Consider the following 15,851-nt stretch of genomic DNA (forward strand, 5'->3'; position numbering starts at 1 on the left):
CATTACAGGTAATTTTTTGTGAAACATGTATATGCTCTTTAGTATACAGACAGGCCAGTATGGATGGATGGTACAGTCCTGATCAGTGCTCTGAGCAGGTGTAACGGGGGCGGTTATGGTAACTGTTGGGCCTGCTGGGGTGTCATGGGTCTAATTCAACTTGACATCTGTGATGGGAGGCTCCCGCTCGATAACCCCAATGACATCGCCATCAACCCACCCCCTCATTCCTCTAACATCACAGCAAGATCTCCACAGAGACGCTCACCCAAAAAGCTAAAGGGACAGTCACATCAGATCTCCTGTGCTGGAAAATGTTAAGACAGAAAAGCAGTTTGTTTGTATAAATGGTGAGATTCCAAATGTCTGCATGGACTGTCTGAACACTGACATTTGTCTTTTTTTTCTTGCTGCTCAATGAAGGAACATAAGGGTCCCACATACCTACATAGTAAAGTCCCATTTGTTAATAAAGTAGGATTAAGCGTAAGACTTCAGCGGGCGTGATCTTTACCTCTTTGCCTTTTCATTACCAGCACTGTTGACATAAGGTATATATATATATATATATATAAATATATATAAATGGAAATATCTATGTACCATTCAGCCCAAAGCTTCATAACTGGTGATCTTTACCAAAAGGTTGGCAGGACCAGCACTGAATTTTATTCATCTAAAAAGCTTTAATACAGATTTTTAATACAGATTCTTCCACCCTATATTTTATTCCTTTTAACTCTGAACTCACATAATCTTAGTTAGAGGAGCAAACAAATATTATTTTCATCATGAATTAGTCTGTTGATCATTTTCTTGATTAACTGATTAGTTGTTTGGTCTATAAAATGTTGTAAAATGGTGAAAAATGTCGATCCGTGTTTCCCAAAGCCAAAAATGACGTCCTCAAATGTCTTGTTTTGTCCAAAACCCAGAGATATTCACTTTACTCTTATAGAGGAGTAAAATAAACCAAAAAATATTCACATTTAAGAAGCTGAACTCTGAGAATGTGGGCTTTTCTTCTTAAATAATTACTCAACCTGATTATCATCATTGTGCCATTAAAGCTACTAATATCAACTTTTAATATTATTGTGTATATTTTGGAGGCCCTTGTGGACAAAAGCAGTAGTATTTCCAGCATAATAACCACAAAATATATCCACAAAAATAAAATTATCTAAATAAAACTCAGTTTATTTTTAACTGGCTAATGTACTACTGACCTCAAATGTGGTTGGGAAAATGTAAACACAGGCTCATTTCATCTGATTTCAGGAGAGAATAACCACATAGAAATACCTACTCAGAAACAAATTGAGACCGTTTCATAACCAGTTAAAAACTGCTTGTAGTAGCTTCAAAATGAACAACAAAGAGCTGGCCTTTAAAAGAATTTGTAATTTCTCCTTGTGTCTGCAAAGGTTTCCTCCAGTTTTCTCCCTCAGTTCAAAGACATGCCAGTTAAGTGAACTGGAAACTCTAAACTCCCTGTAGGTATGACTTTGTTTTTCTGTCTGTGTGTTGGCAGCCTGTCCTGGGTTTGCCCCACGTCTCAAACAATGCACGCTGGAAGAGCCCCCCCACCCCCACCCCCACCCCACAGCCCTGAACAGGATAAGCTGTATAAGAAATGGATGGATGGATGGATGAACACTTCCAGCTATCATTCACAATCTTTTAAACTGGGGTGAGTTGCACCTCAGACACTTCAAGGGCTGACATAATTCATCAGCTGATGAAAATACAACGCCACCGCTGAATGTCACCTTAAATAGTGACTCTAATGTGCCTTGCTTCAGCGACTGATGAGGCGAACGGGCTGCGTGACCCGGAGTCATTAACACTGCTGTTGTCCTTTAATGTTTAATTGAACAAGAGTGAACAAACACAAGGTTTCATTACCATCAATGTTACTTTTCCCTAAAGAGCCTAAAACACTTGCTGAGAAAAAGCAGCTAAAAATAACGGTGGTAAATTCTTGTGAGAAAACCGTCACCTGGCCTCAGAGATGCTTGATCTGCCCACAGTGTCTTCAGTCTGTATGTGAAGCAAAATGTTCCAGTAAACAGCAGTTGCCAGACACAGTAACCCTGCCAAAATCATGGAGCTCCCGCGAGTGGTCCATCAGTTCATACGTTCACTGAATGTAAATTCAAGCCCAGTCCGTCAGGCACAATCAGCAGTTGCTGGAAAATCATATTAACGGCAGTGTCATAATACAATATCATGAAACTCATTAATATATTTGCACAATTTGGTTGCATTATTGAGCTCTGGCAATGAGCTTGCTGATTTTTCTCAGCTGTCAACCACAGGCTGGTTCTGTAAACTGATACTGTGAACAATGTGCCTAAGACCCTGACTGTGCTGTTTCAATACAATACTGTACAACAGAGCATGTTGTGATCAGGACTGTGCTGAAAAGAAGCCTTTATATAATGGCTGTTTCAGAACATGTAGTTTCATAATAAAATGCATTTGAGTGCTTAATTAAAACACATTGGGAAAATAGTATAAACACAATTTTGACTATTAATTTAAAGGAGCAAAAACGATAACAACAATGACTATAACAATGTAACAATGACTACTGCAGTACAATTAATGAGTTGGAGCCATAGATGTTGTAAAATCTTTGATTTTGACTTGATTACTATAATTGATTTTTACATCACACCATTATCTAGAAAAACAGACAAGAAAGCAGAGTATAAATTATGAGAAATACTGAAAAAAAAACACCCTTTCTGACATTTTTCCAAGCTTTAGAAACAAAGGTAGCCAACATATAAGCATAAAAATTAAATAACGGTGCTATTCTGTCATCATCAGAGCACCAGATCATGTCTGGACTTTGAACAGACATTTCATTTAATATAGGTAATCTTAACTCATCATAAAAAGGACAATACACAAGAAATTTCTCCTACTTCTCCTAATTCACATGATTCACACAACCTGTTGTCCTCCTGGATGATCTTAAATCCACCAGCTTCAAGAACCGGAGGAAGGATTCCTGTTCTCAGCTGTGTAAATAAACACCTCTGACTTCTTGTCAAATTTGCCGTAACATAACATTCAGTTCCATAATTCTACTTGATTTGAACACGTTCATACTTGTGGTTTCAACAAAATATCATTCAACCATTATGCCTCAAATCTCAAAAAGTAACTGTGTTCGTACGGCACAATAAATTATTACTATACATACACTGTACAACTCAGCTTCCTAAAAAAATATCATAAATCTCTTTATACCAGTGGTTTCCAAACTGGGAGGCGTAGAGTCACTGCAGTTGGGGTGTGGATGATCAGGGGAGAAAATGAAACAAGTTGAATGAACATGATTTTACAGTTTGCTGATGGTGATGTAAAAAAAAATGTGGGGTGAGGGGGCATAAGCTAAAAAAGTTTGGAACCAGTACTTTTGCCCACGAAGGATTGTGCAATTTACTCCAAAGAAAAACCTTCTTATTGACCCAGTTTCTGATATATTAAGCAAACAATTCCACAGTCTGATCATTTCACATTTTCGCCTTATTGAACCAGGAATCCAACCAATATCACCCTGAACAGCCAAAACAGGAGCAAACTTATGAATGCCTAAAAACAGCACGCAGCTCTATCCTGAATGAGGTCTGCTATTTTATATTCTTCAAAGTCCAATATCTCTGAAGCATCATTTAATATGCATCATAAAGTTGTGAGTGTCTGAATCTGCCAACATTTTAGTTCCATCTTCGTAAGTCAAAAATTGATCAAGAGTAAATCCCAGATGTTTATATTCAGGTGTACAGTATATTCCAGTGTTTTTATCTTATTTCTCAGAATATCTTTTTTCCCCCCTGAAATTAATAATCTGTTTTTACTTTGATTTATTGACAACCTCCATCTGTAACACCAGGTCATTTTTGATGATTATTGACTCACAAACAGACACCACCTCATTTGGCAAATGTTTGTTCAATTCTCTAATAAACCTGAAACAGGCAAACAAAAACAGTCACTCCAACCTGGAACTGAAATTTGCAAAGTGGGACACCACAGCTGCACTGTTGTTAAGAATATTTCAACTTGTTTCCTTAATTTCTGATGACTATCATGGTCATTATACGATTTATTACAGTAAATATATTATAGATTTTTCCTTTAATGAAAAAAAAACAACAACCCAAGAATAGAAAACTATTTATGTTAAAGTAAAGAAATATGATTCATGTGATGAATTAAATCAGGCTGACTTCTCTGGCCTAACTTCCTCAGGCAGGATGTGTCACAGTCTGGGGACGCCGCTGGCAAAGGCTAATCACCTTTGGTTTTCAGCGTACAGTGAGACGACCAGAGGCGCCCTGGCTGAGGATCTTAAGCCACATTCACTGCATACAAGTTTGAAAGGTCTGCAGTACAGCCTGCTACCACAGCAAATACAGCAGCTACTGTATCACTAAAATGTTATTACAAAGCTCGAGCTCTGGCCACAGCCCAACATACCTGTAGGACATTGGCATTCGTAGCGTCCTAGTAAGTCGGAGCATGTGCCATTGTGCTGACAGGGGCTGGACTCACACTCGTTGATCTCGGTCTCACAGTTTGCTCCTGAGAACAAAGGTTAAAAAAAAAAAGAAGTTGCAATTTGTATCACATTACCATCTTCACAGAGCGCTCCTCATGAGTGATAACATATTATATGTGTCATAAGCATTTGTGTCACCCAGGCAAGTGTTACTAAGTGTTGTGACACTCACACTTTCAACAGTTTAAGTGCTATACATGTGCAAGTGCTGAACATTTTGAGAAATACACTTATTCCCTTTCTTGCTGAGAGTTAATTAAGAAAATTGATGTCACTCGTATGTCTGCAGGCTAAACCCAGCAGCGAATTGACTTAGCTTACCAAAAAGACTAGAAGCAAGGGGAAACAGCTAGCTTAAAATGACAAGCAGTGGTTTAGCTTTAGTAGTGGGTTAGACTATTTCTTCAGGAACGTATTGGTGGGCAGATTTTTTTTGGACCGAGTCAGGTCAGCTGTTTTCCCTGCTTCTTTATGCTAAGCTACATAAAGGCTGGACACAATTTTAAGAAGGTTGCACTTTATCACAAAACCATTGAAGTATAAGACTGTGAAGATGCATAATTATTAAAGACAACAAACTGCAGATGTGATGTCAAGACTTTCTCCCTCCAAAAGCTGACGTTCACTGAACGGTTTCACACAAAAGCAAACTACAACAAACCGATCACAAACTGAAATGTTCTTGTCTTACAAAATTAGATTTCAAATTGACAAATATCACCTGAAGAACCTAATATCACCTGTAGAATTCAAACAGGAACAGAAGATTATTTGTCTTTCACCCTTGACTACCATTCAAATGTTTTTAATGAAGTTAGGTCCCATGCGGCACACCGCTAGCAGCGTGACTTTGCTTCTCTATTGGTGCGCAGATTTTTTAAGCAGAGTCTTGAGAGCTGTTTTTCACTGTTTCCTCTGCTTACAGTCTTTATGCTGTGCTACAGTAAACTACTTAATTGAAAGTCCCTCCCATTTTGGCTCTGCGCTCCAATAACAATAGTACAAATCTTGATCTCCTTTTTCTGTAAAAATGACACGTAAGCTAAGATGTGAATATATGTGTAGGTTCCCTCAGCAACATCTTGCATCCATCTTCAATGTTTGGTTTTCTTTTCAACATAGGTGAGCCTATCGCAGAGTATATCTGACCACAAAACCTTTAATTGGTGCACACAGTAAAAAAGAGCAGGACTTAGGAAGGGTAACTTGCCTGCTGGCAGTAGTTTTATATTTAGCCTACAGATATAAGAGTGGTATCAACCTTCTTTAAATACTTTGTGAGAAAATTAATAAGCAAATTTCCCAAAATGTCCTTTAAAGATTTGTCTGCAACTCTTTTCCTCTGAAACAATAATTAGCCTCAGACATTGCTTTAGTAAGATGCTGTAGGATGCAGGTGGTGAGCCTCTGGAAATAAGAGATAAGTTAGAGAGAATCTCCCCCTGGTTGGACAGGCTCCCTTTCTTGTTAAGAAAATGGACACTTAATAACGAGCCCTGTCCCGGCTGAAGCGAGCTGATGAGGTGGGGGATGCAGGTTGCTTGATAGGAGATTTGTTTGGTGCTCAGCTGCCTCAGCAGCTGCTAGTTCTGCCGCTGTGGTGGGGGGTGGGTGTCTTCCAGTGCAGGTTATTAATTTAAAATGTCCTATCATCAATAACAGAGCAGCAATGACATGCAGTGAAAGTCCCTTCTTGACAGCGGCACCCTCATGCTACAGCACAAACACTATGATTGATATCATCTGCACGCTAGTTGCTACAGGTCATTATATACAAAATATGCCACGCTGTGCAGCAGCAAATTATACAAATTTGTCCTACTAAAATCTGTGAAATGCCTACGCTCATTTATGGCTGTGAATAAAATAAATTATGTAGTCTGTAAGTTTTTTAATGAAATTTTAATCATGATAATGGTGATTTAGGTTAGACAGTGTGTGTAGTGTTTTTAAAGTCTAGAAATAATCAAATATAATGATTTCTTAAAGGTTCAAAATGCAAAAACCTTTCATACATTTTCCAGTTAAAAATCAAAGATAGTTTCCAAATTCGTCTATGATGCACACTTGTGGATCTTTTTGACCATGACTGCTTTCAACTGCATGTCTAATTTTCATGTCTTATATTATCATCCACACAATCAAAAAATGAATATGAATGAGAGCGGTAAAAGATATGCCAATAGTTGCTGCTCTGTGAAAAATAAAGCCCTCAAAAATGAAACCTGAATGCTGGGGCTTGAGTAATGTATCCTGAGTTATCTATGATGGAGTAGAGTGAGGTTTCTGGGCAAAGCTCGAAATTAAATTGGCCTTTCTATGCTGCATGGCTCGTAATTCCAAAGGAAAAATCCCAAGATGCCAGAAAATGATGAATTCTATCAGTCACTAAGACCTGCCATGGTGTAAGAGACAATTTTCCATTACTGAAGTGGCAACGGATTTCAGCTTTGAACAGAGGGAAACAATCTTGTTCGTGTAGTGCTATGTAAGGGCTTATCTGACTGACAGGTGAGTGTGTCAGGACTTAAAGCTAGATTGGGAAATACGCTATAGGCCAAAACCATAGTGCACTGGGGAAGGAAAAAAAAATCCCATTCATTCGTTGTTTAAGCAATAAAACAAGAGAGGAACAACACTGTGCTGACCCACCATCACCCTGAGGTATATACAATGTTCAGCAGGGATCACCATCTGAGTTGCTCCGTACTGTCGATTTTTTGGACAAATAAAGTCTAGACTAGAGAATGTGATGCAGTAAATATTGAGATGTTTAAATATTGCATTATGCTGATCTCTCCCTCACTATGGTCTCTGCTAGAGACAAAACCACATTAGCGATTAGCTTTAGGGTGGGACTTAGGAAGGGTCAATGGGTGATGGCTTTAAATTCATATTTACCTCACAGATTTGAGAGTGGTATCGATCTTCTCCAAATACTTTTGGCAAAAAAACAAATGAGCAAATTTCTCAAAATGTTCTTGGAACAGATGTCTGCAACTCTCTTCTTCAGTTGCAAAAAAGTTGTGGTATTGTGTAAAATGTAAATAAATACAAAATGATGCAATGACTTGCAAAACCTTTTCAACCTATATTCAGCTGAATACAGAACAAAGACATGATATTTCATGTTCAAACTGATTAATGTGATTGTTTTTTGCACACATACACTCTGAATTTGATGCCTGCAACATTTTCCAAAAAAGTTGGGACAAGAGCGTGTTTACCACTGTGATACATCCCCTTTTCTTTTAACAACACTCAGTCAGGGTTTGGGAACTGAGACAAATAGTTTTGAAAGTGAAATTCTTTCTCATTCTTGCCTGATATATGATTTCAGCAGTCCGGGGTCTCTGTTGTCGCATGTTGTGCTTCATAATTCTCCACACATTTTGAGTGGGAGACAGTTCTGGACTGCAGGCAGGTCGGTCTAGTACTGAACTCTTTTACTACAAAGTCACGTGCAAAATGTGTCTTGGCATTGTCTTGCTTAAATAAGCAGGGACGTCTTGATGGCAGCATATGTCGCTCCAAAACCTGTATGTACCTTTCAGTAGTCGTGAGGCCTTCACAGATGTTACCCATGATGCCATGGGCACTAACACACCCCCATACCATCACAGATGCTGTCTGTTTTCTAGCTCAGAGGACACGATGTCCATGATTTATGAAAGCAAAATGTGGACTTGTCAGACCACAGCACACATTTCCACTTTGCCTCAGTCCATCTCAGATGAGCATTGGCCCAGCAAACCCATCAGCGTTCCTGGATGTTGTTGAAATATGTCTTTCTCTTTGCATTATCTTTGCATTTATTCCACTGAACACAAGTCAAAAAGTGTTTGAAAATCATTGCTCTCTGTTTTTCTCTACACGTCCCAACTCTTTTGGAATTGAGGTTGTGTAGGTATGGACTGATTTTTCAAAGTGGACTACACGCTGTTCTTGTAGATTAACCTGTCATTACTAAAATATCACTGTATGCTCCGTGGGCAGGGAGGCCTTGAAGCAACAACACAAACAACATGATTTCTAGGACTTTGTGCAATCTTTTTAAAGCATGGTAAATGAAAAGGGTTCCACTTTCTTCCCTTAAATCTCATACTCTGTAACAACCCTTTTTGTTTCTGTGTATCTCCCTTGTTCCCTTGTTTTTAGAACAGTTGTCATTGATAGCTTAACAAGTTTCGGCCATGTTCCGAGCTGGCAGCTAATTAGGAAGCAGTTTGCCAGAGCACTTGGATTAAATGCAATCAGCAGCAGGCCTTAGAAATGTCAAGCAGGCAAGGCTACTGGTAAATAAGCTTCAAGGTTAAAAAATCGCCTCATCAAGAGAGCTGGCCTTTGCTTAGAAACTGAGGCTGGCTTCTGATTTGTAAATCACAAGCCAGCCACAGATTTCTGGCCTGAAATATTCATTTTTTAATTTAATTTGCACTTTAAAGACATTCCGTTACATCCTGCATAGTAGGCGCTGGTTTTAGTGCTTCTTTTTTTGGATTAGGTAGGAGCCTTTGTTGAGGTTGCCTACGCCGTAATGCAACATCAGCTGCTACTGATACCGCTAATGATAAAAAAATGTAATGGTCACTGTAGGGAGTTTTTTCTTGTCCAGTTCCTCAGGGTGGTCAGAAGTCAGAGGTCAAGTATGGAACAGCAGCCCTTGAGCTGCCTGTGATTCAGTCTTCAGAGACATTAATCAGAGCGGATGCTTGCAAACATGAGCCTAAATCTGACAGTTGAGTGGCCACCCATCTCATTATGTTGCCCTGCTGACCCATGAGCAATCAATATACAGTGTTAGAGGTCTTTGGATGAACCCACATGTGAATACTCACAGTCCTACTGTAAATAAACCCCTCACTATAAAACTGTTAACATTATACTTTCAGTCCACTAAATAAGCTATTCTCCAGATTCACAGGGTGACTATTTTCCTCTGATGTCACACTCGGGTTGGGAAACTCAAATGTCATACTACTGTGGTTCACATTATAAATCATACAGACGCAGAAAATCTGACAAACTATTATAATTTCATGGCTTCCAGGCTGATTGGCAACTGAAAGACAACAGATAGTAACAGACAACCCATAAACTACCATATTAGCACTCAGCCAATTCTTAGCTAACATTAAGGGGTTATCAAATATATTATTTTAGCTTGAAATATGGCCTGAAGTCCCTATGGATTTTCACTACACGTTGTCTTTTCAGTTGTTGATCAATTGAGAAGTTGTGAAATGACAATAATTCACCAGATTATCGACTGTTAAACGACTTACAACCTGGAATACAGCAGTACGACATTTGAGCTTCCCACCCTGAGAATTATGACTGAGAAAAATGGCTGCCGTGTGATTGACTTTGACTCGGTATTCGTGACTTGAGACTTGACTTAGACTTGAGGCAGATGAATCAAAAGGACTTGATTTTTTAAGTATATGTATTTTTTAAGATATTGAGAATTTACGTTTTGTTTTTGAAACGCGACTAGGTGATTTATAGTGCACTGCATTCACACCAACTTACTAGGATGCAGCAGACTTTGAATCATTTTTACATTTTAATGACAAGACTTGCTTAATTCTCACCCCAGTAACTTGGGAGTCGGCTAAGATTAAGACTAAGACTTGTGACTTGTACATGCATGACTGACTTCCACCTCTGGACTGGGTTAAGCACCTGGGTCTACTGATACATCCCATAATCAACCACCACCTTTAACAACAACTTGTAAGCTATATGCAGTAAGGCGTTTCTATAATGACAAGGTGGATGCAAAGAACTCATTTCCTTTGCATATTGGAAACCTTCCAGCCAATCAGAAACCAATATTAGCTGTGACCATAGAATAAATGCGTTTATTTTAGCATGATACCAAATTCCTCACTTTTGATGGAATAGGCTTCATAGGTTTCTGATCCATTCTTTATCGGTTTATGACGTTTTTATGCCTTAAAATACTGACAGAAAGCAAAAAAGAGACATTTATAATTTATAGATTGCTCTCAGCAAGAGAGTTCTTTGTCAAATGTCATCCATGAGATTGCAGATTCACTGTCTGAAAAGAGTAAAAGATTCAGAAAATGACTGCCTTCACTACTTGTGTTGTATGTCTGACTCACACTGTCACATATTGTGGATACGTAGCTTTATCCAGGTGGTTTACATAACACCAAAGTCTATAAATGTCAAAAAAGAACACAAACTTGTGTCAACAGCATGTAACCGTCAAGCTATACCAGTTCCACGTCAGATTCCCTCCAACCATCAATCAGTCATTCAAGCCCCATGACCAACCTTCCCACAAGGGTTTGTACAAATCGATCCTTACTTTGAGACATCCTGCCAACACACAGACAGATGGAACATGGCAAGAACAGATAATAAAGCTCAGATATCTCACCTGTGAAGCCGAGGGGACACTTGCAGGTGTACTGTGGGGGGGAAGATGGCTGACTTGTTGTAATGCACGTAGCTCCATTCAAACAGCTGTTTGGTTTTATCAGGCAGGCGTCGCCCACATACTGACAAAACTCTCCGGTCCATCCCGAGGCACAGACACACTGCAGGAAGACGGGACAGTATTCCTGAGATCAGGGTGTGTACAGTATAAAGTTGGAGACTTTCAGTGTTCAGGGTGTTTGGTGGTGTTCACCTCTATTAGGAGAACAGTGTGGGATTCGTGGGCTTTTTACTTTCGGGGAACCTGAATAAAAATAGCAACAATTTGCTCACTGTTTATCTGATGTGGCCATCCATATTCAAATAAAGGGATCAGTTCACCCAAATTAGAAAAATCCCTACTTTCCCCTTCTTAAAATTATATCTACCCACACAGACGGTTTTGGTTTAATTTGCTCAGGTTTTGAGATATTCTGCCCTGAGATTTCTGCCACTGTCTCAATATTATGGAGGTGAATGCAGTATGTTACTAACAGCACTGAAAAATAGACTTGAAATAGATTCAGCAGTATCTTCTATTTCCAGTCTCTGTGTCTTCACAGAGTTCTCTCAATTATATAATAATAATAAACTTTATTTATATAGCACCTTTCCTAACATAAAATGCAGCTCAAAGCGCTTCACAAGGGAAAAGTGAAAAACAAAAAGAATGCTGAAATAACACAGCTTAAGAGAAATTAAAAAAACAGGATCAAATCCTTAACAGATAAAAAAGGTGGGTGATACCAATATTAAAACGAGTACATAACAATAAAAACAAATTTTGTTAAAATTCTTTCTGCCTTATTTTGAACAAGTTGCAGCTTGACACTGGGATATGAAATATGCCCAAAGAAGTGGAGAGACACCTTGAGAAAAGGCTGCAAGAAGAAGAACTTCAGCAGCACTGAAATCAACATCTTGTGAAGTCGTGTCAGCAGAGAGACGCAAAGTAACTGAAGAGAGAATAAAGGAGCTAAAAAATAAAACCTAGAGTTGAATAAATGTAGTTATTTTTTAATCAAATGGTTGGTGGAAAAGGAAAATAAATTAAAATCTCTTTCTTTTTGTTTTGTTTTTTGCCAACCAAAAAGCTTCATATTTCTTTTTATGCTTTCATTTAAAATATTTAACAAACAGTATGATTCATGAAATTATACATTTAGTTATAATTTAGACTTGTCTGATAACTTTTTATGGGCTCCTCAGACATCTTCAAATCACTTGTGTTGTCTGACCAACAGTCTAAAACTGCTCAACATAAGATGATAAAAGCAGCAGAGTTGTGAGGCAGGAAATAGATGTGGGAAGAATTATATGACACCTTTAGCTGTTAACAGCTGAATGTGTACCCCTAGGTGATACACTGAACACACATTTTATGGTTATTATATACACTGAAAAAAGAGAATTGTTGGACCAACTTTAAAAAATTAATTGGATTGGTAACACAAATGAATTAGTTCTTTTCAAATTAAGTTAACAAGTTAGATGAATTGCTTTTAGTCAGATGTACTTAATAATCTGTTTTGCTTTCAACAGTTTGCATTAATGCAGCCTAAATTAAAGGCAGGTCAACTTGAACATTTAAATTCTAAAACTCAATTATTTGCTTTACCCAGAAGTAAAATACAGCTGCTAAACAACCTACAGATATTTTAATTACAATTATAACAAATAATTCTATATAAATGATAATTACTACTATTATAAATAATCCTTTTTTCTTCAAACGTGTTTCCTTGCGTTGGACAAACAGTTAGTGAAAACAAGGTGTTCTGTTCCACTCGTAAAATCTTATCTTACCTTAGAAAAATTGTGGATAAGAACAAAATTACAAGAAAATTAGCTTGTAAATGGTTTCTTGTATCTTGTTTCTTAAAAAAACAAGTTAAAGTGTAATGTCTAAATGATGAGATCTCAACCAGTGAAACCTCTGCAGCTGCTGTTAGTATGAAAATTTTATTTTTTTCATTTGGGTGAACTGACCCCTTTAAGCTAGAAATGAGTACTTCATGCTTTTTTTTTTAAGTTACAAATCCAATTTGCTGGAATGGAGAGCCAAAGAAAAACTGCCAAATTCTAGTCCAAAGGGACGGCTCTGTGTGTCTAGCGATAAAATCAGTTTTCTGTGACCTCTGGTTTTATTCTGTCTGTTAAAAGCATCTTCATGACAGAGGGAATGAAATGAGTGAGTTACCTTTAATGAACTGCCCACTGCTTTTTCACATTCAAAAGAAAAAAAACACATCAAGGTATAAATAAAAATAAAAACATAAAAAAGAAGGAATGGCCCATTTGCAGTGAGCAACACTTTTTGATTATGTCTGACCCCCCCTCCGCGACACGGAGCATCTAAAAGTGGATTTTAGATTAAGAACACTCTCAGTGGTCTAATGGAACAAGACTGATGGAGAATAATTAGGAGCTATGGGGCATTACGGAGCAGTCTCAGGTGTTGTAAAAAATACAGACGTTTGAGGAGAGTGAGCAATAGAGAGGCAAATTAGACCAGAACCTGTCTGTCTGAGCAACGCGTCCACATACTCACAATGATTAATGGGTTAGAATTGGATTACTGCTGTCTGCAGACATCTTCTACCAGTGACACGTCTGTTATTCTCTTTGTTTTTTCATTTCAATTAATGACAGGATTTCTTGTGCATAGTACTCGGATAGACGGACCTTTTATGCTGTGACATTCAATAGTCTATTTTATGTTAAAAAACAGCTATGTCACTTTCCCTCTGGAACACACCCCCTCAGTTCAACTGAGTGGCAAAACATCCTGCAATATGGCTCCCTTTAAGAGGGACACTGCAAAACCTGGAGCAGAACAATCGATTATCTGCATATCTTAAAGGCAGTTGGACTTGACATTGATCCTTACAACTTCCCAAAGACACAACAGTTCATGGACACTGACAACTGGCCAGGAACTGACCTGATTTTGAAGTCGATAAAAAGCAAAGAAATAGTCTCTTGGTTGTAAAGTTACTTCAAGGTGGGATTTGTTGGCAAAATTAAAGTGATGAGGACACCAAAGAATATTTGAGTTGTATGTGGAAAAGTCTGTACAGAGATTTTTACATTATGACATTATTGGCGAGACACGTTTGCATGCAGCAGCATTGAGGATATGCAATACAATGCGCATTTGTTGCATGAAATATAAATGACGATGCTAAATATTTAATTCACTAGTAACACTAGTCAGTACAGTGTATAACTTAAGGTACGATTTTACCCAAACCCAGCAAACCTGACACAAAATGACAGCCGTTTCTTTCACGAAGCTTGGCTTAGTTGCTACACCTGTCTTGTTTTGCACTGCATACTTGGAGTTTACAGTGACTGATGGTGGCAGATTCAGCAAAAGTCTTCCACAGAGAAGTAAATAAAAGCAGCTTTTTTCTAGGGGACGACTGTGGATTTTGTTGGCATAAATGATAACTCTCACTAGCGAGTGTAAAACTAGCTAATGTAAGTTAATGCTAATGCTTAAACTCCTTGAATCAGCTGAGAGGTCTGCCTCCAGCTGACTTTGTAATATTTTTATCTGACACATCTTAAAACAATAATAAATACGGCTGCATACATGATATAACATTAAGACTGAGGCTACAGCTAGCTTATATCTCAGCAAACATTGGTCGGTGGTGAAATACGACACATATATGTATATGATCGATGAGAAAAGGAAGCGCAGGGATTAGATTAGTGCAGTGGACTTTGAGATGTTTACCCAGCCAGACTGCCATCAGGAAGACAGCCAAGATAAGAGCTAAGCTAACTTGGCTTAGACCTGACAGCGAGCCAGAGTACAATGCATCGCTGTCATCGGCCCACTTGGATTCTATACAGTCCACATCCTCCTCCTCACTACGCCCACATAGCAAATGCACATGCAGCTGTATCCCACACAGGCTTTGCTGGAGGTAACGTTACTGCAGCTTGCATTAGTAAGCCAGATATGCTAACATCTGCAGCTTACATTAGAGCAGGTAAAGACAAAGCTTAATCCATTTCTCACACGTGCTTTTGTGTTTTAGGTTTTTTAAAGACTACAAGATGCAACTGTTCAAACTCATGAAACATCAACATCGCCTTAGTCACAGCTCCTAATCTGTCACTGGATAGTTGCTCTTTGCAGGAGGGCTTCAGCGAATGGTCAGTCGCAGTGGTCGATTTTATTCTCTTTTCCTAAGCTTTTGTCAGTTCATGAAAGGATCACTTTGATTTCCTGTTGAATCTGTTTATTCAGTAAATCCAACAACAGCTCTTTAACATTTTAGATGTGTTTTTTTTGTGTGTTTTCATGGCATTCAAGCTGAGCGCTAACATCGCCACTCAGTCATCTGTTTGCCACTCAGTGGACGTGCACACTCCACAGACCTCATATTTGCACTTTGGTGTTAAAATATTTACAGATCAACATATCATTAAAAGAAGTTGCATCATTTAGTCTTTTTCCACTGCATAATGAAGCAACTATAGATTTATAGAGTCTAATTCAGAAAGTGAAACGTGTTTCCGTTCACTGGTATCACATCCCAGCGTCATACACATTGTATCATATGCAAATTGGCCATTTTTTTGCACTGCAGGCAATCAAAATAATGAACTACTCTCATTATGATGTTTTTATCTTTAGGACAAATTATACAAAGTGGAAAAAAAACTCACTACTGAAACTAAGAAAATTTTGTTTGTATCATATCTCTGCTTCACGTTATGGTCCTCGTGTGATTAAGGTGCAGCATGAGTCATATTTTGTGGGCATGCAAGTCCTGTATTTCATTAGGAACTGAAACATTGAATTACT

The 15,851-nt window shown here is 38.3% G+C and overlaps 1 protein-coding gene across 1 annotated transcript in view; it reads right to left on the reverse strand.

Annotated features, from left to right (window-relative positions):
• Positions 1–15,851, reverse strand: part of eys (EGF-like photoreceptor maintenance factor) — a 266,834-nt gene that overhangs the window by 214,437 nt on the left and 36,546 nt on the right. The window contains exons 7-8 of the mRNA XM_084736538.1: positions 10,989–11,148; positions 4,498–4,602 (exon numbers count right to left, since the gene is read on the reverse strand). Of these exons, the coding sequence (XP_084592664.1) occupies positions 4,498–4,602; positions 10,989–11,148 (265 nt within the window). The remainder of the gene's footprint in view (positions 1–4,497; positions 4,603–10,988; positions 11,149–15,851) is intronic.

Source organism: Lutjanus erythropterus, chromosome 14 (assembly GCF_056507025.1).
Source record: "Lutjanus erythropterus isolate fLutEry1 chromosome 14, fLutEry1.hap2, whole genome shotgun sequence".
NCBI lineage: Eukaryota > Metazoa > Chordata > Actinopteri > Lutjaniformes > Lutjanidae > Lutjanus > Lutjanus erythropterus.